Source organism: Leptosomus discolor, chromosome 11 (genome assembly GCF_034619465.1).
Source record: "Leptosomus discolor isolate bLepDis1 chromosome 11, bLepDis1.hap2, whole genome shotgun sequence".
NCBI classification, from domain to species: Eukaryota; Metazoa; Chordata; class Aves; order Leptosomiformes; family Leptosomidae; genus Leptosomus; species Leptosomus discolor.
Genome location: NC_141401.1, coordinates 6,676,045 through 6,702,502, shown reverse-complemented (window position 1 = coordinate 6,702,502; position 26,458 = coordinate 6,676,045). Strand labels below are relative to the sequence as shown.

Genomic DNA, 26,458 nt, shown 5'->3' with positions numbered 1-26,458 from the left:
GAGCTACGCTGGAATAATTTATGGAGGTGGAAGAAGAAAGGGGGGAGAAGGTTGAGACACCCCTTCTTAGCCCCACGTAGCGTGGGGTGCCTTTTTGTCTATAGCTGGGCTGGGGTGCGGTTTGCCTGGCTGGCTGGGAGCACCCCGTTTCCAGCCTCCCCCTGCAGCCATCCATCCCCGCGGCAGCTCATCTGGCCCTGATTTAGTGTGGAGGCAAACCCTGTGCCTTTTGTCTGCTGCTGCTGCTTGGTCTCAATGTGGAGCTGGAAGCCAGGAATTCAAGTTTATACTTCCTTGCTGTGTGACTTGGTTTTTTTTTTTTTCCCTGAGAAAATGAGTTTTCCCTGTGTGGGTATATTATAGCTCCCATGGCTGTTGTACCTGAATTTCTAGAAACATTAATGAATTTATCCATGAGATAGTGCCACCAGGTAAATACCAGCATTCATGTTTTCAGAGGGGGAACTGAGTCACAGGGAGGAGATTAGATGCAGGCAGAGATAAGGCAGAAACACAGGTCTTGAGTTGAATCCCAGCCATTCATGTTAGAAAGTTCACTTGGATGAGTTTCTCTGTCACTCTTGTTCCCTGTGAAGTGGAGGTAGTAGTAACTTAATTCAGTGTGCAACTGCATGTGGAGAGTTATGAGTATTAAATAACGCTATGTAGATGCTAGGCTGCGTTATTAAAAAGGTGGTGAATGTTGTCGGAACTAAGAAGGAAGCCTCTAGATTTCCCGTTTTAACATTTAAACTCAATATTGGGAATTTCAGACAAGAAGCTGAAATTTGCACAGCTCAGCGTGACCTTTAGTAATGAACTCGAGTTAACTGGAGTCAATAAATGCACGTCTTTTTTTGCTTGTAGAACTACTGAACAGGTTTTAAAACTGGAAGATCCCAACAGTTTAGAAGATGACATGGGAGTGATTGTATTAAACTTGAGTCTAGCAGTCAAGCAAGGAGATTTCAAGAGAAATGTAAGTGGCTTAGGAAATCAAACTTAGAGCTGGAATGTGTACGTGTGGGGGAAAGAGCTCGCATAATCTGATTTTCTGGGAAATGCCACCTTAATTTTCATTCTCCAAGACTCAATATTGAAATCCAGATAGATCATAACTTTAAAAGAAGTCCCATGTTTAACCGGGTAAAAGTTGCGTAGGTGTCTATAGCTGAATGCTTCTGTCTCGTACCTGTGACGTGTGCTGTGGCGGTGCTCCACTGCCGCGACGTGCGGGTTGCTGAAGTGAATGTATGATCTGTACCTGCTGTGATTGCTATGCCAGAGTATACTGTTTTCTAAACTAGGAGTTTAGATGTTAGCACTTTAAAAAAGCATTTTTTTTCCCTTGTCCTTGAAAAAACATATCCGTGTGAAATCTAAAAGCAAGGATTTGATGTTAGACTTAAAGCACACCAGTCCTGTGGAGGAGCACACTGGCTGAGAGGAAGAGAAGATTGCTTGTAAAAACCTTGATTTTGCTACTGATAATTTCTTGACCGAGTTCAGTTGAAGTTGGCTCCTGATGATGAAATATCGTGCATTTAGTGATGCTAAAAACCCAGCAGAGACTTGAGAACACTGCAACTGAAGCTGATAGTTTTTAAATTTCAGGTCCTGCACATGGTTGTTTTCTTTTTTTCATCTTTTAAGATTCCTACTAGTGTTTTACACAGAGTGTGGAGCATACCTGTGTTGGTGAACTCATCCTGTTCCTGTCCTGCAAGGGGTGGGGAAAAGCCAAGATCAGGCATTTGCTTAGCTCTGGCTTTCAAGCCAGTCCAATTTTACATATGTTTAATAAATACATAAAGAGAAAATATTTCTACAAGTCTTCTATACAGTCTAGTGTGAAAGTTGCTTTTTACAGGACTTTACTGAATTATAGGTATGGCGTTCCAGTCTGAATGATATTATTTATAGAAACGTAAATGTTTCAAGCGGTTGGAAAGCCAAGTAAGAAAAAGCTGATATGGGTTGTCTGCTGTTCATTATTTATTTTTCAAACAGTTGCTTTTTTTGAGAATTGTAAAATCTCAATTAATATTAAGATAATTGTAGAGTTATTTCTACCTCAGTATGTGATTGTTTGAAAGCATAATGACAGCATTCAAAGCACTGCTGTTGTATTTATATATCTATATTATGAGATGGCTTTGATCTGGGATGTGAATTCCCCCTCTAACCTGTACAGGAGTGTTAGTGGCACCCGTGTCACTGGATTGCAGGAAGTGGGGAAGTAAAGACAAAGTTTCTTTAGCAAAAAAGCATTTTAGCCAAAATAACTCCAGGAATTCTTCTGGGATTTTTGGGAAGGCATGGGCTGAAGTGGACCTATCCAGTGAGACAGAAAATTGGTTTAAATTACCAGCTTTTGGTACTCTTGGGTGCTTAGTTAACATTCAGAGTGCAGATGATAGAAGAGTTGGTGCATGCTGCAATTTTTTTTTAAAGACGATGTTTTAAGCCCTCATATTTCAAATGCAAATTGCTCAGCCATTTCCAGCGGAATCAGAATAGTGAAATGGCTCTGTCCACATTAGCACTTAACAGCAAGATGATTTTTTTTTTCCTTTTTTAAATTAGCTTACTGTAGAACCAGATGGCACCAAAAGTATAAGCCATGTTTCTTACTAATGGCTCTGGGTCCCTCCACTTTTTATTCTTGATTTCTTTCTTTAATTTCCTCTTTTTTTTTTTTTTTTTTTTTTTTTTTGGTGCAATGCAGGTATTTGGAGTTTCTTGATCATTATGTTTCATGAGGGAGGGGAGGTAGATGAATGCAGTAGTAGATCCAGCCCCCTACTTAGTAATAAGCTTTTCTAACACATTTGACAAGCTGCTATTTGAATTATTTTACTAAACTCTTTCTCTATTTTACTCCTCTTCTTCTTCTCTCTGGGTTCTCTTTGGTATGATGGTGGGGACTCATGAATAGAGATGGTCAAGTCGTAAGAAGCGATCTTCATCCAAGGTAATCCATATTTTCTTCTTTTCAAAAAAAAGTCCCCTCCCAAAATCTATGTGCTCTCCTCTGCAACAGGAAGTGTAAAAATATGAAGACTCTGAAGTCTAGATGCAATTTGACTGAATATGGTGGCTTTTTCCTTTTTTTCCTTTTTTTTTTTAATGTGATGAGAAATTGCTGCTGTTTTCTTATTATAGGTCCTATTGTAACGTCTAGGGGCAAGTGACAGTAAGACCATGCACTGCAAAAAGCTGTGGAGAAGAAACTGTCTCTGCTAAGGAAATGGGTGTAAATACAACCAAAAAAAAGGAGCTATGGGAGATTCGAGTTGCTTAATGATACCTGAAAGGAGGCTGGTAGTCAGTACTGATGTTGAATGTGGGTGTTCTGGTTCCCAGTCTCATCGTTTGGGTTGCCTCAGACCATGGGGGCAATTTGTGAGACAATGTTTCTTCTGGTTGCTCCTGTGGGTTTTGGAGTTCCTTTTGGGTTTTGGTTGGAGACTGAGCAGGGAGTTTTCATTACCAGGGATATAACAGGTTTTCCGAGATTTGTGTGTTGCCACATATCTGCATAACTTGCTTCCCTTGGTCTTCTGTAGTACCCCTGCAGGCTTCCGCTACTTTTATATTCCTGTACTGTCCCATTTTGCATTAGATTTCAACTTGTTCAGGAAACAGACTGTGGCTTTTTATTTGTTCTGTAAAGCTTTAATTTGCTGTTGAGTAAATAACAATGATATGGAAACTGCAGGCCTCACCAACTCGAGAGCTATACATTCTAACTTTGTGAAAAGCAGAATTTGGCTCTTAGGAGAATGCATATGCATCTTGATATTTTCCCTATATAACTATTGGTTTGTGCCTAAATAAATTGAATAACTAACCTCCTCTAGTTCTGCGCATTGCAGTTGTGGTGTGCTATGTAGAGGAGCCAGCCCTCTCAGGTACGGTGCCAGCAAGTGTATTTTTGTCGCTAGAAGAAGTGCAAAGTTGCAACCCTTGGAGCTGGACAGCAGCTCAGTGAGCCATGATTCCAGGGATATCGCAGCCCTTCTCTCGGCGTGGAGAGCTGCCAGGCATCCCTCGGTGCTGTAAGACAGAAAGTGATGGAATAATTGAAGAGCTCAGCACTTCAGTTTTTAACTAAAGCTCTGGAAAATACCATGCCCCCAGTCCATTGGTGTAGCTTGATCCCCTGTTTTCTCACGCATGCACACACAGCTGTCTCTTGACGGTGGTCGGCTTTGGGTCCCGGGAAAGGGAGCCAGGTTTTAAAACTCTAGTCCTTTTTGTCCAGAATAGCCAAACTTCTGTCTTGGTTGCTGTCACTGGAATTTTTTTTTTTTGGTTGTATGCTATATCTCATTGCATTTTGAATAATTCTTTTACATACAGGTTGTTGGACCTTTAGCTGTAAGCAATAACTGGCAGGTCGTTCAGTTCTCAAGACCGTGGCTTGTGCCTTAGCATCTTTTAAAATAAAATGAAGAGATGCTGAAGCATGCTACTGAGTTAGAAGTGAAAGTATTGTTTAAAAGAGGTGGAGAAAAAAAGAGCTGCAACCCTGTGCTCTGTTCCGTTCCAGTCACTAGAGGGTAGGAGAGCTTCAGTTCTTCCTAGGGAAGACACAGTTCATGCTCCAGTGTGATCTCTAAAGAAAAGCTCTGTGACCATCCAAAGGCAGTAAAAATATTTCCCAGCATGCGCTGGAAAAATCTGACAAAGCAGTATTTCCTAGTTTATTGATTCTGCTACTGCACTAAAACACTAGTACTGTACATCAATAACCATCTTTAGTTAGGAAGCTCTGGTCTGTGGAAGGAGTGCTAGCAGTTTGTGGCAGAACATAAAGGCTAGAAAGAAAAATTGTGTGCATGGGGAATATAGGTGTCTAGGGAAGGCACAAGAGGTTATGGAGAATAGCCAGAGAGTATGATGGAGTAAAAAACAATGTTGCTGGACGAGATAAAGACACAAGAATAAGGAGGGCAGGGGAAATGGAGAGAGCTCTGTAACGGGTACACAAACTCGTCTCGTTTTTGGCTACTGAGCTGACTCTGGTGGCAGGAGAAAAAGGCCGTATACTTTCCATTTGAGCAGCTGAACTGAGACAGATCTAAATTTCATCTCTGTAGGTTTAGGCAAATAAAAGTTTTCTATTTGAAATAGTTTTCCTGCATTTCTTGTGTTGAACTATAGCTGACCTCTATTGTAATATTTATCTTTTCTTCTACAAATACAGAGAAAATGACTTATTTTAAGGATGGACAAAATGAATATAACTTTCACAGCTTTTTTTTTAATCTGTACTGCCTGTATGAAAATCTGGTTATATTCTAATTTGACCATTTTATGTTATCTTAGTGCAGATTTTACACATCGGTGTCCTAAAGGAATCTTTTCACATTAGTCACAGGGATTCTTGCTGGCTTCTCAAATTGACCCCCAATGTTTAGTACCCGTTGGTGGCATTAATACCTGCTGCAACTCCATGTCAGACTGGCAAAGGGGTTCACGTGGGCTGTTGCGGATACTGTACGCTTTTCATGTGTGTTCTCTGAGCTCCCTTGCTTTTTGAAGAAAAAGCTACATTTCAGACAACAATGAAAATGACAGCAGTACGAGATCTCCAGTCTAGCTACGGTTGCCTCACAGTCATTACAGATAGTATGCAGGAAGGATTTCAGCAACAGAATATTGTCTTTTAAATCATTTTGGTGCAAGAGCTGTTGAACTGGATGATTTAGCTATCTGTTGATTACACAGTATATATTTTCTCACTGCTGCTAGAAGGGAATCATCGCACATCTGGGCGGACTCCCAAGACATGGGCAGCACATCCAGATCCCTCATTTTTCATGGGAGCTGAGAACAGCATTGTCCTCTCTGGGCTCCAAGAGCACAGCTTTCTTCTTTTTCTCATGGAGGGTGGCATTGCAAAAGGGAGGAAGATACTATTAGGCAGTATTAATATATGCGCTCGTGTCTGTGTATTGGCAAGCTCTCCCCTCTTTTTTTTTTCTATGTGGGGCACAGAGGGAGTTGGTAGCTATCTCCACTGGAGCCCAACATGCTGATGCTCAGTAGCCTTGTTTGTCCTGGGTGGCTTGAGTCTCACCCTGAGTGCCCTGCACGCTATTTCCAGCATTTCTACAGCTGAATAACCTTTAAGTGTTGAACATCTATGAAGCAAATAAGCAGGTTTGCTTGGGGTGGATTGACCCGCAGCAGTTCAGTCCTGAAACAAAAGCGACGCAGCTGCCACCTTGATAGCCTAAGCTGATTGAATAAATTGGCTGAAAGGCTGACTGGACCGAAGTGTTCCTCAGCATCTCATCGCAGGGGAAAATCCCTCGCTTTCCTTTTTTTTTTTTTTTTTTTTTTCTTTTTTTTTTAAATGCATGTGCTGTTAGGTTTCATTTTTGCCTGCCTCATTGTATTTGGCTTTCTCCCACAATACCCCGTGGGCAGCGACGCTCTCCAAGCGTTTTGCGGAGCGGAGGGACTCGGTTGCCACAGGGTCACGCATCGTGGTGGCAATCTCGTGTCGGTTCACTTGCCTTTCTCGCTGCCCTCTCCTCTTTCCCAAGGGGAGACTGCCTCTGCAAAATGGTTTCCCTGCTTAATGAGGAGAGGTCCAAAGAGTCTTCCTATTTGTGTGTTGTTGTTTTCTCAAATGGCAAATTACGTGGCCCAGTTTTGACGTTGACCTCTTCACAGGGATTGCAGCAGGCTTTCTGTTGTCCTGTCTCATCCTTTTAAATGAAAGATGTGCGAGATGGGCTCGCTTCACACTTGGCCACCTCGCCGTGTCATTTAAATGTACAATTTTTCTGCATCTCTTTATTGCTTCAAAAACAAGTTTGAACTTGGGGCATGTATGTGTGTGTCAGGAAAAGTGACAGATTTGAAAGCAGCCCTGATGCACCAGAGGGGATTCGCTGGGTGCCTATAGAGGGAGATTATATACAAATGGTGTTATCAGGGAGACTTGAGCTCCTGAAGGATTTTGTGAAGCTGGGTCAATGAGCTGGTTCTTTCCCCTCCAAAGCTCTACCATTCTTGCTCGTCTGCTGTATTTGGCTCTGTGAAGGCAGAATATGGCCCACCTGCTCATTCTTGTCCAGCTTTCTTTAAACCAGAACCAGTAAAAAGTTGAAAGTTGGTGTGAGAAGCTTTTATATTAATTTTGAAACCAGGAACTAGATTCTGAAAATGATACTGTGAGCACTGATTTTTAATTATTCTGTTCAGAGACGTGGGATGTTTTCTGGGCAGATGTTCTTTCTAAGCAGCAGAGAGAAGAACCACATTCTGTTCTTCACATGGCAGGGTCCTGCTCTGTGACCAGGCCATACTTTTTCTTCAGTGAAGATTACTCATTACTTACCTGATGTTGCACAGTCCCTAAATCTGCAACAAACACGCACTCATAGACTTAAAAAAAACATTTAGTTTGCTTTTAAGAGTAAAGCTTTCTGGATATTCTTGTGCTTATTGTTTTCTTTCTGGCTGGCTTGTTTGAGACATGCTTTTTGTTCAAGTTGCTATGTTTTACAGAAGTGAATTGTTTGTAAAGGTGACCTTGTTATTTGCATACAGAGCCCAGCCAAAACCAGAGCTCTATCTGGAGGCAACCCGTCAAATTCTGGTCTCAAAGCTATCTTGATTTCAGAAGTCATTGGGGTGGAGGGGGTGGGGCAGGATGGAATAAGCAAACTTGTCCAATGTCTTGTGCTTGGGACATGTGCCAACTTCTATCATAAAGCATGTGTTTCCTAATTTCCAGCCCTGTAGCCTGATCCTAGCTTCAGCCAACTTTTCTGTACCTCTGCAAGGCACCTTTACTTTGGTCTGGGATGAAGCCAGAGTGCGAGCTGGCTGACTGAAGAGAAGTTACAGGAAAATATAGCAGGAGAGGCCTGAAGGACTTGGCATCTAGTCTGGGAGCACAGCTGGAAAGAGCTCAGGTTCAGCAGCAGGAGGAGCTGAAGTACCCAAGTGCGGAGGCGTCTGTAGCCTGGGAGGTAACAGGGAAATGGAAGAACTGACTAGATAAAACCACTTCAAAATTGTCACTGATTAAGCAGTTATGTCCTCCTGTTCTGGCCAATATAGACAGGGGCTTTGACTTTTCTGGTCTCAGTGTAAAGGCAGGTTAGTGTAGCGGTGGCTGGAGGGAGGGAAAGTGTTTGGAGCGGGTTTTTTCAGTGCTTGTTTTGCCCGAGTAACTTTGAACTCATCGCTGCGCTTCTCTGTGCTCTGCTCTGTAATAGTTTTACCACCTCGGAGGCTGTGAAGTTTAATCAGTTAGCTCAGTGTAAATTAGTTCGAGACAAGTAGGTGCAGGGTATCAGAGAGGAGGTAAGACATCTAAAATAAATAATGCAATATCATTTTCTTGTCACGTGGGAGACATTATCTGTAATGTAGGCTTCCCCAGGCAACACTAAAGTTGACTCATTGATGGTCCAGGTCTGTGGGTCTACCACGAATCTGGGTTTCCCCAGATGTGCTTCCTTCCAGAAACTGTGAGTGGAAACTGAGACACTGCCTGTTTGGCTGGGATTTCCATCAGGGTGGTCAGAGGAACAGCCTGCCAAATACCTGGGGAGGCTGGAGAGGTGGCCGCAGAGCATGCACAGAGCGATTCTTTGATGTGCATGTAGATGATACGAGGCCCAGGAGACGTGCCAGACCTGCTGAGCACACGCTGTGGGAACGACCTGGGCACGTCCAGGAAATCCAAAGCCTTCTGAACGTGACAGGCTGTCTTGCAGGGGTGTGAGGCGAGCAGCCTTCCTGGGCTCCGTGCTGCTCCGTTTGGAGAGAGGCTTGTGACAGTGGCAGAGCTGGGCTGGGGGAGGTAGAAGCAGACTGCAGTCATTGAGCCTGTGTCGAGGTGCTGCAGCACTACACCCCAAAACAGTTGCAAACATCTTGACTTCTCTATCCAGTGTGATGCTCTAAAGTGATGCTGGATCTCACCCAGAAAGTAGCCAGGTCCTGTTAGCTGGAGACTGATATACCCCTTTTCTGAGATGAGCACAGAGTGCTTTGGCAGCTGCAGAGCCGTCCTGAAAGGGGGTGCACAAGGCCACTTGCTGGGGGCCGCCCGTTTTGGAAGGTCAGAGTTGATGCATTGCAATGTGCTCTAGTAATACCGAGCTGCAGGTGCTGATTTTTCCTGGGATCGCATGGAATCCAGGCTGGTTTGGGTACCTCCTAACAATCCTTTGAACTGTCAAGTCGGTGACTAAAAGGGAAGGGTTATGATGCTACAGAAATTGAGTAGGAAGGCCCCCAATGCTGAGAGACTCCCTAAAATTCTGGCCTGGTTGAAAATGAAAAGAATCCAAATTGATTTGAAAACTGAGTGATAACAACTGTCTTTCGTGTTCAGCCTGGAAGCTTTGAAGAGAACTGGATGCTTTGTTTTTAAAAGAAATTGCAACGTGGATAAGAAACTTTGTCTGTGTGGGGTTGTTTTTTTTTTTTTTTGTGAACTAACATCAAATACCTCTTCCTCCTCTGTGGAAGGAGTAGGGGGGAGAGAAAATCCTTGGTCCTAAAGCAGCAAGTACATCACATCAAACATGACTATGTTAAATACTAAAATGTTCAAAGTACAACAGAGATAGATAAAGGCTTTGATGGGAAGTGGATATTTCCCAGGGACATTACAAGCAATAATCCAGATGTTATGGTGTAATGCAACGAGTGTCCATGGATAGATGTGGAGCTCAAGCCAAGCAGCGCCTGCTGTAGGCCTTAGCCCTCCACTCCCATGCTGTTACGCCATATGGAAGCAATCTCCAGGCCCCTTTAATAGCCAGCTTTGGATTCCATTTTCACAGGGCTCATAGAGCTAAGTGGAGCTGTTTTATGGACAAGTTAGATAGAAGCCTTTCCAAGATAAACATCCAATTTGAAATTAGGACATACCAAGCTGCAAAATTATTTTAGGGCATATTTCATGGAAGCACTGCCATTTTTCTAAGGCGATTGCCAGACTGTAGAATGCCCTTTGATCCCTTGTGGACATTACTCCCTTTTTTATAAAAAGGATTTTGAAATAGTTGCAGTGTTTAGGGAGGAATATATCTGCCGGGACTTTGAAGTATGTCCATGGGAACAGTCATGCTTTAGCTTTTTGGCCTAAAAGACGAACTTTAAAAAAAAAAAAAAATACATTGCAGCTGGATTTATGAATCAAAATCTCGTTTTCTTTTTAAAGGTAGGAATTTTTAACCAGTGTGCCAGGAAAGCCAAACGGGGTGTTTAAATAGAAGTATATTAATATGCTTTGGGATTCAAAGAGTTGGGTATTTTAACCAGAAAAAAGCAAGTAAAGAATTTGTGAGTTCACCACCCATGATTTAAGAATTTTGTTGCTGGGTAATTGATCCATAAAAAGTAATCTTCAGACATCAGGTGCTTTTGCAATCGTTTTATTTAGCAACAACATTTCTTACTTGCTTTTAAAGCTAACACGTCCTGTTTTAAAGTGACTTGTGAAATCTTCTCCTCCGTCTTGCTCCCACCTGTATATGACATGATTGAGGCTCCGAAGTGTGTCGAGTTAAAAGTTGCTTCATGAGAATAAAATATGGCAGGATTTTTACCGCAAGAAGAAAAGCATAGCCTTGAGTTCTAATGTTTCCAGCTCACTCCCCCCAAATAAAGGCCTATTTAATCATCCTCTGTCCAATAAAATATTGCCAGTTAGCAAACTGTTAGCGCAGCCGTGCTATGTAGGATGAGGCTGCGAAGGTAACAAATGTGGCTACCAGCTAACCATAACTCCAGATAAAGAGCCTGGTGATGTCAGTGTTTTTTCAGCAGGCATCAGTATTTTTGATTCGTGAGCTCGGTTTCTGGAAGCAGGAGCTGCAAAGGCACCAGGCAAAGAGCTAACGCAGACGACAGGCGGTTGAGTGATTGAGGAGCTGGAAGATACGTGTTCAGCCTTTCACCTGGCCATAGGCTTTATGGTTGTGGGCTGCCTCCCCAGAAAGGACAGACCTGCATTTTATGGACGTAGTTGGAGATATTTAAGAGTTTACTTTAGTTTCCCCCCTCTTCCACCTCTCCTTACCATCACTCTCCTGTGTCTTTCCCTGAGCCAAGGTAACAGATTGCTCTCAACGCTTGAGGTCTGCTCTTGCCAAAGCTCAGCCAGGTTAGCTGAAGTCAACTCCTCTTCTGGTTTAAGCGAACTCTGGTGATTTTGCTCTGATGCTGAGCACCATCCCTTCCCAGGGACAGCTGTAGTACAGTACAAGCAGAAAATCCATAGCATCCTAGTGCCTTCCTTTCCCCACTTACTCCTAGGGGATCGTGGTACCTCTCTCACTTCTGGTGCTATCATACCACACTCAGTTTGAGCATAAAAACGTGGGTTTGTATAAATGTTTCATGTCGCTGACTTGCTTTCTAGTCGAGTTTCAGGCGGAGTGTGCGACTCTCCGACTCTTTGCGCAAGAACCAATTGTGGAACGGGCTGGTCACCATCACGCTCTTGGAGGGGAAGAACATCCCTGGAGGGGGCTTGGCAGAGATTTTCATTCTCCTCAAACTGGGAGATCAAAGATACAAAAGTAAGGTAAGTATTAAGGATTTCCATAAGTTTGCTGAAGCTAATAAGGTACATGGTGTTTCTTTTACCAGTATTGTTACCTCAGATGGAACTATTCTTGAATCTCTTTTATATAAGTGAGATCAAAACCAGGAGACCAGATCGGGGACATTAATGTTTTACTAATATGTTTTACATGCCAATATAGAAATAAGAAGTTACAAATATCGTGTGTATATGTTTTTGTGCGTTTAACATACTCATCGTATTGATGGATGTTTGACATTAATATGAAATGAAATAAAGTTATGTGCACCACACATGTGTTTTGCTCTCTGCCAATACAGAAGTTAGGCTTGCAATGTTAGGTTTGCTGGAAAAGCAGACCTGAAATGGTTCCCAGTGCAGCGGAATTTCTTTTTAAGCACCTTTCTTGAAAAATATGCTACCTATAACAGGAAAAAAACCACAACAAAATGCAAATATTCCATGGTTTTGCTTAGAATTTTTATTCAACTAGGCTGTGTTTACTTGTATCTAGTACCCTTTCAGGGGAATCTAAGAAATGAATGGGGTTCCCAAAGATATGCTTTTCATCTCCAAAGTCTAATAAGGAGAGGGGCTATAATGAAAAGAATATTCTGTTGAGAAAGCAAGAGCTCTGCATGTCATGAACTGGAAGTGCAGAGGGAGGAAGAAACAAACAACCCCCCTCCTGTACAAAAAGTACAGGACAAGTTCACAGAACGTAACGTTCAGATGTAGGCTCATCTGAAACCTGCACTCTGTCCCCCACATCAGACCTCAAACCAAGGTCACGGTATAATGTTTTATTTAGGAAAACAGGTTTGAAAAATAACAAATGACTTAGTTATTTTAGAATATATATATGTTATTCTAGTTAAGTTCCCTTTTTATTTCTCTTTAATGGTCTGTAGCCTGTGTCATGAATCTTCAAAACTGCACTTCTTACAGTCACAGAAAATTAAAAAGTTTGAAATGGGGAGTCAAGTGCGTTGTCTGCAGTGAGTTAACTGCTTAGTATTTCTGTCTGGGGTCCAGCAAAAGTTGGGGACTGCTGCTTTTACACCCTAATAAGACTTCAGATTGTCAGTACTTAAAGTTCTTTCCTGGGGTTTATTCAACTTATGAGGTACGATCTCTCATGGTCCAGAAAAGCAGACAAGGTGGGAGGAATCTCAGTCATCGTCCAACTAATCCTATCTCCTGTTCTTTCAGTGGCCATGCTGATGTTGATGGTGGGTAGTGTAGTGTGATATGAATTGCAAGTGATTAAAGACCCAATCCAGTGAATACTCAGAGTAACCTGAACACATGAACAATCTTACTGAACTCTGAGGGACAATTTACAGATATCAAATTAACTGGATGTTAATAATTTCAGGGCTGCTCCTTCTTTGCTTATATCTTAACACAGAAGGGTAAAAAAACCTGGTTTGGGTTCCTTAATTCATTCAAACCTGTTTTCAGGTGATTACCCTCAAAAGGGTTGTTCTTGATTTCCTCCAGTGTGTGATATTGAATGATGACCATGGTCTACTGGAAGTGGAGCTGGTGAATCCACCTTGCATTTCAGAATTTCTCCAGCCATTCATTCACGTCACACTTGCTTATTTCTCGTTACTAGGAGAGAGGAAAGAGCGTTTTTAAGGATGATGAGGCTGTGTGTGATGGGCTGGGGGGCTCTGGTTAGAATGACCTTAGTGCTTGATGCCCTGACATTTGGCCTTGTTCTCACAGAAGAATTGATATGTGCTTTGCTGTGGAAATAAGTACTGTTTAAGAAAAGTAAATATTATAACTGCATGTTTTCTAGACACTGTGTAAGAGTGCAAATCCTCAGTGGAGGGAACAGTTTGATTTTCACTACTTCTCTGACAGGAAGGATATGTTGGACATTGAGGTCTGGAGAAAGGATAACAAAAAGCATGAAGAGCTTTTGGGAACGTAAGTTTGTTTGTTTATTTGTTGTTGTTTATTGGGTTTTTTTGAGGATGTGGGGGAAGTACAAAAGATAACATTATTTTTATTGTTTTTTTAAAAAAATTGATCAATTTATTTTCATTACTGGCATCATACTGTATGTTTCTCTCCTTATTCTGCTCATGTTCAGATGCCTCTGTAAGGGTATGTTTATTAAAACCTATTAATGGGTGATGATTAACCACAACGTGAATGCAGCAGCACCCAAGCTGACTCTGCACACGCTGACTGGAAAATCCAAAATACTGCAGGAGCTCGGTGGCAGCCATTTCTGGGAGAGCTGGTGGCAGCAAGGAGCAGTACTTGTCTGCGTTTGCACGGTGATGTTGCTCCAGACCCATTGCGCTCTGCAGGGCTAATTTGCGGCTCCAGCGTGGTGTCAGCTCTGGGAACTTGGTGCTCCTTTTGAAAGCAGTGCTGGTGTCCCTTTTTTCTGTTTGCACTTGGATGGTGTGTTCTTGTAGCCTGGTTTAAATATGAGTCCTGTTACCTGGGTTTGCTTTATTTGGGTAATCTCTTCCCCATTGCCGCAGAGGACTGATCTCTCTCTGGGTTTGGTGCCCCTCGCTATTGCACAAGCTCACGTTCTTTAAAGCATCGTTTTCAAGGGCAGCCTCACAGGTGATCTACCCATCTCCCAGCTGATACTGGATTTTGTCCCATTGCATTATTCCACTCTAGCTTCAAACTCTCCAGTAATGATCTTATGCCACCTTAGCAGATGAGACTTTGTGGGATAGCAGTCAACCTTTTATTTTGATTTTTTTAATGGGTGTAGAATATGATTCCAGCTCTTAGGTGCTGCTCTTTCCCTTCCACTCTAACTCCATCTTATTTGGTACAATATTAGTACAGCTTTGGCTTCCTAGTGGTAACCATAGCTTTCCTCCTGTTGCCTTCTACTTTCTTTCAGCGTGCAGTGTTTTCATCTAGGCCCGTCTCCCCAAGCTGCATCTGCACAGTTGGCTACATACAGCAGCACCAAGAACCGTTTAATTTACTGGAGCCCCAATTAGCTTCGGTCTGCTTGTGCTTATCTGCTTGCAGGATCGGTGCCACAACCTCTAAATCCTTGGGGGCAGGGTTCCTCTCTGCAACTGTTTGCCATTCTCACCTGGCCAGCGTTTCACAACTTCCTGACTAAATAACAGTAACTCATAAGAACATTCTCTTGCTTTAAGCATTCAAATAGTTTGAAACTATTCACTGAAAAGAACAATGCCCTTTGGCTCTACAAATGTTTGTGGTTTTGCAGAGCAGGAAATGCTTTCTGGCTGAATGCTGTTGCTCATCACATGAAGTGGCCGAAGATGAATCTGTTCCTTCCATTCTCACTTACTTTTGTTACTTCTGATATTCTGTTTAAGAGTTAAGAAATGTAGCAGTGTTTGTGGCTTTGCTCTGTTCAGTCTCCCTGATGCTGGAGCAATTTTTCCTTAGGTTTCTCCCCCTCTTTTTTTCTTTTTTTCTATTGGTTTCTGGTAGGTGGTGTTCAGCATGGCAAAAAATTATCAGCAAAATGCTTATTCTATTATTAAAAATTTCAGCACTGGAAAAGCCTGCATGTGTTAGATTCACCTTAAAGTTATTTGTGCTATGTGGAGAGAAAAATATTGCTTGCTGTTGCTTTAAGAACAGCAAATTTGTTGTAGCATCAAAACAGGAAAAAATTATACTAGATTTTAAAAAGCAATTGCAAGAATAGGTAAACACCAACTGCATAATAACAAGTCTTGTTTTTACAGTGTAGAAACTTTTGACACCCAATAAATAATATTTTATGAAGGGTTCAAATGCAGTCTAATTTGGAAAAGGATTCTGTAGGAAAAACAGCGTTATGAGGTGCCATGTTTATTGTCTCCATGACTTCCAAGTTGAGTTTTGAGATTTCTGGGTTTCACAACATCATTGTAAGAAAGATTCTTTAGCAAAATGTTTGTGGGTTATAATTGGTCATTACACATAGCAGTACACTCAAACTGCCTTCAAGTAATTGGCATGGCTTTAAGGAAAAGGCAAAACTTGCTGGATCTGAATTAATAATTCTGTAGTCAGTTTGTGGATAGAGTTAGGATTCATTATGCTCCCCTCGAGGTTGTGTAGGTTGAACTGTGTTGGTTAGACCTTTAAATATATGTATATTTTAAATATTTAAATGAAATTGAGGAGATGCACAAGGTGGAGTCATATCTGATAATCCAGACTGCTGGACTTCTGTGGAATAAAGACTTCTGTTAATTCCTTTAGACCCAGGATTTCATGTAGGATGGATGCCTTAAGCCCCTGGAACGTGGCTCTTCTCCCAGGCATAATTTGGTTTCAAGGTAAAATATTGTTCTTGAAATAGGACCTGAAGTGTCTGTGGAGACTATGGAACTTGTAGAATAAGAAATGCGTTGGACCTCTGGTACAACCAGCCTGGGGCATTTCTCTGCTTCTAAATTAGTGAGGAAACATTCGGTGCAATTTCACGTCACCCTTCTCTTATCACAAAATGAACCCTCACTGTCAGTGCACATTGCAAGCTAAATTATTAATTCAGCTTGTGTTCTCCTTAGATTTTCAACTGGGTCCAATTTCTCTTCCTTGCTTAAAATACTGCAGCCTTGAGTAGTTCAGCTGCTAAGGTCCCACACCGAGGGATGGTTGTGTTTTGGTGCTGGATGAAATAATCCCTCTATTTAGTCTGCATAGGACTGTTAGTAACATTTATGAAGTGCTGTTTGTGTCCTTTGGGATAAGAGGCATGCTATAAACAGGAGATGATGTTAATGTATATTAATAAACAAAGGTGTTAACGTGTGCAGAATTTGTCCGGTCGAAGTTAAATCGTTTATGCCAGGTTGTTAGAGAGTGTTTCTGCATTAATGGGGGATATCTTTTGAAAAAGAGATGCTGCAGAATTTGGAGGTTTTTCCTTTGTGTATTTACTCCAAGAAAGAGGTTTTACAAAAATTGCTAGACTTAAGACCATGAGCTATGAGATTGGAGTGCACCCAATATCTTTTTGATTAATGCCTCCAGGAAACAGTGTCTTTGCAACAAGAAACAATCCTCATTTTAAAGGCCATGCTGTTAGGATGGAGCAGTAAAATCTACTATGGCTGCATCCGAACCTTTCATTTAAATTTCACCAAGCTGTAGGAAGTATCAGACAACCAAATTTACCTGTAGAGTAAGTCAGAATAAGACCTTATTAATTGTCTTCCTGACACCTGTGGCATTTGAAATTCCTTTTTAAGTATTAATCATAGATGCATCTTACTGTATACTGTGATAATGGCTCTGACCTCTTTTGTGAAGGTCTTTCAAGAATTCTGCAGTGGAAAAAAAAATGGCAATATTATGTGCAGATTTTTTTCATATGTATTTATATATATATTTGAGGATACTTATCATAATTTGATGAACTGTGGATTGGGTAATAAAATACATGATTACTGGTAAGAGGCTAAGCTCAGCACCTTTTAGTGAAATTTTAACATTTGAGTCCCTGATAAAATTAAACATGTAATTTAACCCTGAATTTACTATGTAGTGTTCTCAAGTAATATTTCTCTGCAAAATGAATAAAGAAGGTGGTGGTGGTGGGAAGTTTGGCAGCTAAAGATGAGGGCTGTAAGTCAAAAGAACAGTCTTAAAGAAAACTAAAGCTGTGGTGTAACCCTCTACAGGACTAGAGGTTAATATAGAGATGTAGACCTCGATATTGATCAGGAGGAGGAAGGAAAGCATTTAATTAATCGTGGTTAAAAAAAAAGTGATACATTTGGATGCACAATGCACTCTTAACTTACAGAACTATATCCCCTATAGATCATGCATATGGCTACGTGTGTGAAAGATTATACCTGAATTTAATAAGTAATGTAGCAAAAGATGACAAGCAGAGCTATCCTATTCTGAGGTAGGGTTACTAGGCTGAGAATTTAACTCAGGAGATCATTTGCATCACCTAAAATACAAATAATCTGAGAGTTTTGCCCTTTGCTTTCAGATCAGGCAACTTGTGAGTAAGAAGTGGATTGCCTTCATTAGTTTTATACTGTGCCCATTATGATAGTCTCTTACCACTTTCCTGTGAAATAATTATGTGTAATAAGGTCTCGCAGATAGAAAGCTGAGAAAGAAGGAAGGGAAGAGTTTCTGTTTCAGGAGTATGGGGGAAGTAGTTTGGAAATCATTAGACTCGTTTTAATAGTGTAGAAGTGTTTGTGTGGAAAGTGCTGAATTTATATAGTAAATTGAATGTCTAATTGTTTTACCAAGCTGCATTCTTTGCAGTCTGATCAATTATGTTGTATAACCTAAATGAAACAGATTGTCTTTTTTTTTTTTCTTAAGCCTTTTGCCATTTGCAAGTGCAAATGCGGATTTTCTTTTCAGTTCCTCAAAAGAAAATACAGAGGCATACCATCACCTTGAGTGAACACAGATGTTTTAAGGAAGTTAGTTTGCACGGAAATCAGACATGATTTGAGGAAGAAATGCTTATACTCTACCTCCTGCTGTTTTCCCCTCCACATGTGCATCCCTTCTACCCCCACACCCTTATACTGAATCTTTTCATTGACCTTTGGCTAATCAAATTCTTTTAATAAGAGAAACAATTCCAATTTGCCAAAACAAGCTAGAATTATATTTAACTTTGCCTTTGAGATACAAGAGATTTCTGAGGCTATCTACTGGTGGGAGGTGCACTGTTATCTGAGCGAGTTGTCTGTTCTTTCTTACTCCATGGAAAGTTCTTAGCAGAAAAAAGTAAATGCAGCTTTTCCCAGTTGTGGACTGTGTTGAGTGGGTGGTGTATGAAGTGCTGATGTGGGAGATGTGGCCTCTATTGCCAGCTGAACCACAGACCAGCTGGGTGACCCTGATTTTTCCCCTCTCTTTCCTTCAGTTTCTTCATCTGTTTTTTTTTTTTTAAAAAAAAAAAAAAAAGAGTAGAAGCCAAGATAAGAATACGTTCCCCCTTTTGCACTGATACCTAAAGTATCAGTAAAACTGCTGCAGTCTGAGAAGCAGCTGTGTTGGCGCAGCCAAGGTGATGTTGACCTCCAGTGTGGAAATAAGGGCTTTTTCTCAAATGCTTGCTTTTTTTTTTTTTTTTTATGTTTTGTTTTCCTTTTTTTGGTAACTTCTCTTGTCATATCTTTCTGAAGCCTAGGCATAGCAATGAGCTTGAAATGCAACCTCTCACACTCGGAAATAGTGTTGAGAGGCAGCCTACACACTGAACAGTGTTGGTACTCTTCCTGGTTTATTTTCTTCCTCTTTCAAAGCACTTGAAAGCGGTTAATAGGAGTAAACTTGCAACCTGTTGTGCATTCAGTGTGGTGAATAGCAAAGAGCATGCTTAAGGCAAAGTCATCCCCATTGATTCTGATCAGAAGCTTACACAAAGAGCTGTGTTTTAATATAGAGAGCTACTGGATGACTTACAAATTCATCAGAGCAATGAATTTTACTTCATAACGTAACTCCTTGGGTTTTCAGGCTGAAATGTTTTGTGATTACTTTTTTTTTTTTTCCACCCCCCTTAGTATTCATAGAAAATAGGCTGTTAAGAGGCGGAAAGCATGCAATTTATAGCAGATGGGTATAAACCGCTCCAGCTCTACTACTGGAATGGGATCAATCAAGAACACTACATGCACCATTTACCCAGAAGAAACCCACCTGGGGGAACCCTGTGGAATTTTAGCCTATTAAGACAACACCTTAACAAGTTTAGTTTAAATAAAAACTTGTCGGCAGGCATTAAGCAGAGTGAAAGCTCTCGCTCTCCATCATCCGCTGGCCGTCCCTTAAAGAAACGTGACTCCCCTTGCACTGTGGCAACAAAGCTTCTCCTTCCTTATTTTTGTGTTTTTCCTTTTTCATCTGTAACTTTTGTTCAGCCTGTTCTTAAAAGCCAAGCCCCACAGAGGTTCAAAAGAGTTCCACTCCATTTACTGGACTTCTAAAAAGAAGGTATTTAGCCGAGCCAAGTGATTAGGCTTTCCGTTGCATTTAACGCTCCCTTCATGTATAACTGGCTGTCTAGTGATCTCTCTCTGCTTTATCCCATACTCATCTTTTATTATTGACTCTCTGTGAATGTTTTTATTTTTCCTTCCTTGTTTTTTGGGGAAGTATCAGGTTAATGACACATATTATGTGCAGGGGTTGGGGGGGGGGACTTTGAAGACATTCCTTCCCTTTGGGAAGTGTAACAGTACACTGGAAATGTAGCTCTAGTAAGGCTTGTAAAAGAGATTGGGGCATACAGTATAATGTAGCATAAAATGGAGTATGTGACTTTAAAGAAACTAATCTATTTTAGGCTAATGTTTTAAATTTTGCATTTGCCCCTTTTCTTTTCTCTCAGGTGAAATAAAATTGTGTTTCAAATCCATCAGAAAACACTAGGGGATTTTAGAGGGAAGTGAGGCAGGCCGGAGTTAAGTTTTCCTTGCAGCCCGAACCTTTTACTTCTGCTCACCAGCAGGTGAACCAGAAAGCAAAACTTGACAATAAGTGCAATAGAAACTGGCTAATTGGTTTCCCATGTTTAATTTTGAGATTTTTTTTTGCATTCTTTCCATCCTGACCAAGCAATAAGTTTTGGTGCCTGCTTGCAACTGAAATCGATATAACTGTTGCTTTATTACTATTATTTTTTTCCTAGCTCCTTTTTCTTATTAACCCTTGGCAATGTTGTTCTAGGTGCCAAGTGGACATTACTGCCCTGCCGACAAAGCAGACCAATTGCTTAGAGCTGCCTTTGGAAAAACAGCCGGGGTCCCTGCTAATGTTGATTGCTGTTGCCCCATGTACAGGAGTGTCTATCTCTGATCTGTGTGTCTGCCCTTTGGGAGATCCCAGTGAAAGGCAACAGATTTCACAGCGCTATGTGAGTTTGCTTTTTTGTTTTTCCTTCTTTTTTTCTCCTTTAGTTTTGAAAGTAGTCAAAATTACAGGAAAAAAAAAACCCACAACTGTCCAGTCATAATAACATGTCTTCTACCAGAGAAAACTATATTACATGAGATAGTCATTGTGTTTAGAATGACAAGGAGATTGGCAGGGCAGATAGACCCAAGCAATTTGACTGCTTGTGTTTGAGTTTTAAACTGATACTTTTCTTTGCAAACTTGAATTATATTAAGAGATTGAAATGAGACACACTGAATATCATGGAGAGATCACAGTACACTTAGCTTTCTTTCCTCCTTCGAGGAGGATATGTTCTGGACTTTTAACTGTTGGAAGATAAAACCATGTGATGGCTTCCACACCTCAGTCCTCAAAAGCTGGGCAAGAAGGGATAAGTGTACCTCTCTGAAATGGGTGCGAGGCAGGAGTTTGAACCACATAAACTGAATTTTTTGAGGACAGATTCCTTGCTTCTGGCTGTGTGTGCTTCCTTCCTGACCCATGCTGGTTTTCCAGGTCTACCTGTGTCCCATTTTCTGTTTTGACTGGGAGATGATACCTGTATAAACATGCAGGACTCCTTCCAATCTCCACCATAACTTTAATATGTAACTTATGTGAGCAGAGACTTTCCTTAGGAGCAGGCAGTGTGTGATGTCGTGAACCTCAGGGTCATGACGCAGTGAAACTGGGATAGTGGACATATATTTATGGGTATATCAGCTGCTGTACTGAAATGCTGCAGAAATAGTGATGGATGTAAAAATGTAAGTCATTTAGTAGTTCAGTAATTTCTATTTCTTGCTGAATTACAAACAAAATATGTCTTTATCCTTTCCTCCTGGCAGTGTATAAAGAATTCCTTTCGAGACATAAAGGACATTGGCTTCTTACAAGTCAAAGTTTTAAAGGCAGTGGACCTGTTGGCAGCAGATTTTTCAGGTATTTTATTTCTATTTTGCAGGATATGATACTATAATATATTGTGAGTGCTACTTACACTTTGTGCAGTACTGTCAGTTGATCAAAGGGAAGTAAATCTTTCCATCGTTTCTCCAACGGCGAAACCTGCCTCAGATTTTGACCAAATAGTATGGTCAAATACCAAATGGTTTTGACTCACAAAACTATGTGAGAAGGTCCAGTGGATGAAGATCTGACTTTCCCTTTAGATCCAAGTGGCATGACTGATAACTTAACACTTAGCATGGTGTGCTGTTGTGTTTTCCAGTGGGAAGATGTAAAATAAGAGTCAATGTAAAGTGATGGTGTCTGTAAATCAGACTCTCCATCTTTTATCAGGTGCCTTGTGAGTTTGTGAGCAAGACTGAAAGATTTTGGGAATGTCTGACACGGTGCTGAGTGTGTGGGTTGGGATGGTTCTGCAGGCTGTCACCTGAAACAGAAGTGTTGCCAGCAATGGGGGTGCAAGTGCAATGGTTTCTCTTGCAGCTCATTTAAGGCTTCAATTTGGGATGATCTTTTTGGCATTCTTACTCAAAGAAAAGGATGGATTTTCCACCGAGCTGTACCTCAAATTGTGCTTGGTCCTGACAGCAATGGACACTAACATGTTTTAAAAATACAACTTTATATTGTTTCTCCAAGGAAGGTCTAGGGAATTGATGCTTCTCTGTAGCGACTGCCTGGATATTATTATTTTTATTATCATCTACTCCAGGATTCTAGAGACCTTTTAATTCCCCTCTGTATCTTGCAGCATCTCGTAATTCACAGACACAATATTGTGTGTTGTGTATTTGCTGACATAGTCATTTTTTAAGATAACTTGTTGATAAAGGCAGGAAAAATGCTAGCGAGAAAATGCATTTGCCCCATTCCCTGGTATCATGAAGACATTGTAACATTAGAGAACGTTGCTCATAAAATAAGGACCAAAGGAGAAAGCCCAAGATTAATCACGATACTATTTCAGTTTCAATGACTGCTTAACCCTGCAGTGGGGGAAAAAAGGTTACTGCAGAGAGCAGTACTTTAAAGAACTGAATAACTTCATTTGAAAACAAACAAAAAACCTGCCAATAATGAAAGGTAGCTTTTTACAGAAGTGCATTTCTAAATTGACATGATGTATATGTCTATATGGAATTAGGAATGTAACTGCACCTTACTAACATTTAATAAGAAGTCTACCGTAGGAAAGCAGAACCTTGCAAATGGCAAGGCTAGGGCTATCTAGAAATACGTGAGGTTTTAATATAGACAATGTCCAGGGAAGAGCTAAGCCTGGAAGGGTATTTACCCTTTGGAAAACTTCACTGAAGTTAATGCAGTTGCATCAGTGATGAATTTGGCCGCCTTTCCCTCCATACTTAAACAGGAGCTTGCAGGTAGATAATGAACATTGGAAGAGACACACAGGTTCTTGATTCTGCAATTCAAAGACTTTTCATACAGAGTATGTGACACACATTCCTTGTGCATAGCACAGAATGAAATTCTGCTTAAGTAAAAGGTTACTCAGTCTGTCATTATATTCAAAATAACCCAGGCTTCGAGCCTGATTCATGAAGCAAATGACAAATTGTTTTTCAATGGCAGTGCTGAAAATATCCTAGTATTATGCTGTAATAGACCCACCAAATTGCAAAAGGATGCAGCCATTTTAGGTAAAAATAGCATAATTTCTGATCGTGAAATGAGAGACATAAAGATTAATTATCTGTTCTGAGCCATTCATAAATGATTAGTGCAGCAATTATGGGCTTCCATAATAGAGCCCTTCTAGAGCAGTGCCATATTTCCTGCATTGCCAGGGAGACTGCTCAGATTTTTTGTTATTGATAAAAGTAAATTCAAAGTCCAGCTAAAAATCTGATAAAGGGAAATTCACAGAGACAGTAAGAGGTACAAAGATTTCCAAGGGTTAATAGAGGAGCAGTATGAGCAGGTAGCATTCACTCCCTGTCCTGTCCCATAGCAGTCATGAGTCTTGCGTGGGTGAACTTCTGCAGACCAGTCATAAGTGTAATGCCACCTTAGACCTTATTCCTGAAGTAAAGATTGGATTTTGGTGCAATTGGGATTTCTGTTGTCAGTTAATTGTATGTTGGCATTATAGATTTTAATTGCAATTTTTTTGACTACGATAATAATAGCTATCAGAAAACAACATAGTATCTGCTTTGGTTTTGAACAGTGTTTTGAAAATCCATATTTTACCATTTGACATAAATTTTAGGCTAGTTTCCACACAGCTTTATCAAATATGTAGAAGCTCTTCAGCCACAGCTAGCCCAGTTTGAGCCTTCCATACTTTTAAATTCCTAGATAATAGTTCTGTTGATGTGAAAATGACTTTTTCTGCTTTGTTGGATGTTTTCTGTTGTACGCATGAGAGTTCTTCTCAAACACTGCATTTGCTCACTGACCAAAAAATAGCATTCAGAGTACCAAATTATACAGTGGGATTGTTTTTGGCATATACCAGTTTGCATTTCAAGCAGTTTCTCTCAAAGGCTACATGCATTTTCCAGACTTATCAGGGAATAGGCACATAAGCTGAAAAGGAGAAGACAAATAGATTCCAGTAATGCACATGGTCTTTAAACTTTACCAATATTGAGTAGTTAATAACCACTGTTTACATACTGAAAAGATTCCTGTTTAGTTTATGAGCTTCTCAGAGTAAGAATCTTAAGAGCTCTGCATTAATAATACCAAAAATAAGGATTAAGAAAAAGAAAGCTTTTGCTTAAATATCTTGTTTGACTGCTATCTAAATCCCTGCATTGCTGACACATTTAGTTGCCTACATGAAAGTTAGACTGGAGTGTCTGTGGCTGAGTTATACATGAACACTGAAGATGAGATTAAATCGGTTATTGAGCTGGACATGCTGATACACAGTACTCTGTTCATGATGGAAACTGCTGAGCTGCAATAAGTTGTGAAAGCTACAAATTCATGTAATGTGAGTTACCAAAAAAAATACATTAGCAAACATGTCTACACCATAATAGATTCCACGTTGACATCCTTCTTTTGAGAGGAAGTTGTTTTGGTTTGGTTTTGTTTTGGGGGTTTGTTTTGTTTGTTTGCTCTAAGTGCGATACCTGGTTCATGCATGGATTCTCCAGTTGATGTTGGGTTTTGTTTAAACTGCGGCACTGTGTAGGGTCTCCATAGCTTCAAGGACTTGCTCATGTGGAACTAATTGAAGGAATGCTGCTGATACAGGCAGTGCTGTGCTGCCCTTCTCGTGGTGTGGGTACTTAATCCTGTAATCAACTGAAGACTACAGACTCTTAAGCAGAGGATAAAATAGAGAGCTGGAACTGCAGCACTGATGCTTACCTGGGTCAGAATGATGGTGCTGCTTTCACAGTGTCATCTGAGTAATTGTCAATGTGAGCAGATTTTTCTTCCTATAAAGGCTTAGAGATGATTCACTGTAAGTCACAGATTTCTGGTATTAGAGTGAAGCCACGTGAATGAGTTGTAAGGTGTTAGAGTTGAGGATGAATTGGAGATATTGTTTATTTAGCAAGTCATTCCAACACAACGAGGTGATTTGCAGTTGTCTTAATTTTATTTGACGAGTCACTTCCTCAGCCCTACTGCAAAGAAAAGGTATGCATGCTAAATACAATAACTGGTCTGGTTTTGGTGGTTTTTGTTTTGTTTTGTTTTTTTAAATCTTATCTGATCTTTCTCTAGGTAAAAGTGATCCTTTCTGTGTATTAGAGCTGGGAAATGACAGTCTTCAAACACACACCGTTTACAAGAACCTCAATCCAGAGTGGAACAAAGTTTTCACATTGTAAGTGGATTGCTTTTGAAAACATGCTGCAACACCAAACAGCAGCTTAACTATAAAAGCTATCGACTTTGGGAAAACACAAAGGTCAAGTTTAAGATGTGTCATTTTTTCATAGTTGGAGAGGATGTTGGAGAAATATCAAATATAACTCATTAAAGCCTTTTGCCTTTTACTGGTTCTTGCATGGAGTTTATTAATAGAAGTCATTAAAAGAAAAATTACTGTGATATTTATAGGAAGAATCATGACTAGACATAATGGAGTCATAGCTGGATCCAAGAGATAATATAACAGAAAGTAGAGACCCGATACTCATGTCTACATTTTCCATAATTTAAAATAAAGTATGTTTCATTGAAACATGGTAGAATCCTTGTTTAATTTGTAAGTAAGCAGAAAATTAGAGCTCATCTTGTTCCTGGTATATCTTCTGAATGTAAACTAGTCAAACATAGCTTACCTCAAATTAGAAGCTTAAGTTTTTGTGGAAATCAAAGTATTCTTTTTTTTTTTGGGGGGGGGGGGGGTGACTTTAATAATAACAAAAGTGATAATTTAGGTATTGCTTTTAGGCAGCACGGGTTTTAAATCCTGCTTTATGCTGACAAAGATTTTTGTGAATAACTGAGTGAGATAAATGTCTCCAAGACTGTAGGAGTCTGTGGCAAGGAAGGTAACTGCAAGGAATGGCAATGGAGCGTTTATGACATTTGCACCTGTCCACTGGAAGAACAGTTTGAGAGTGAACTTCTTGCAAAAGCAACATTTATAAATACTGGGCTGGATGCGAACACAATAAAAAGTACCTGATCTCTTTGGTAGAAGTACCTTGCTGAATTACTGTTTAGTTCGTGGGTGCAGATGAATGCATGTCTCTTGGCATCCTTTCTCTTACTTTCTCTGTTCTCAAGAAGCTTCCACTCATCACTGTTTATTCTGAGATTGTGCCAGCAGATGAGTCTTGTTGGATGTTCAGCCAACAAAATGAATCTAATAAGAATCCAAAATTATTTTATTTAAAAAGAAAGTTTGTGTCTATACTTCCTATGGGTCTCAGAAACATCAGCTATGGACTGTCTCTAGCTTTCTTATTGCTCTTGTGTGGGTTGTTCAAGCACCAAATCTGCAGAGCCGGTCAGGCTCTCACATCTCTCCTTAGATTTTTGGCCGTTGAAAAAAAATTTCAATTAAGCACCTTAAAAGCT

The 26,458-nt window shown here is 40.5% G+C and overlaps 1 protein-coding gene across 1 annotated transcript in view; it reads left to right on the top strand.

Annotated features, from left to right (window-relative positions):
* MCTP2 (multiple C2 and transmembrane domain containing 2) overlaps positions 1–26,458 on the top strand; it is a 102,778-nt gene that overhangs the window by 19,775 nt on the left and 56,545 nt on the right. The window contains exons 6-12 of the mRNA XM_086471848.1: positions 868–979; positions 2,939–2,974; positions 11,411–11,575; positions 13,386–13,516; positions 20,261–20,447; positions 21,319–21,412; positions 25,151–25,253. Of these exons, the coding sequence (XP_086327974.1) occupies positions 868–979; positions 2,939–2,974; positions 11,411–11,575; positions 13,386–13,516; positions 20,261–20,447; positions 21,319–21,412; positions 25,151–25,253 (828 nt within the window). The remainder of the gene's footprint in view (positions 1–867; positions 980–2,938; positions 2,975–11,410; positions 11,576–13,385; positions 13,517–20,260; positions 20,448–21,318; positions 21,413–25,150; positions 25,254–26,458) is intronic.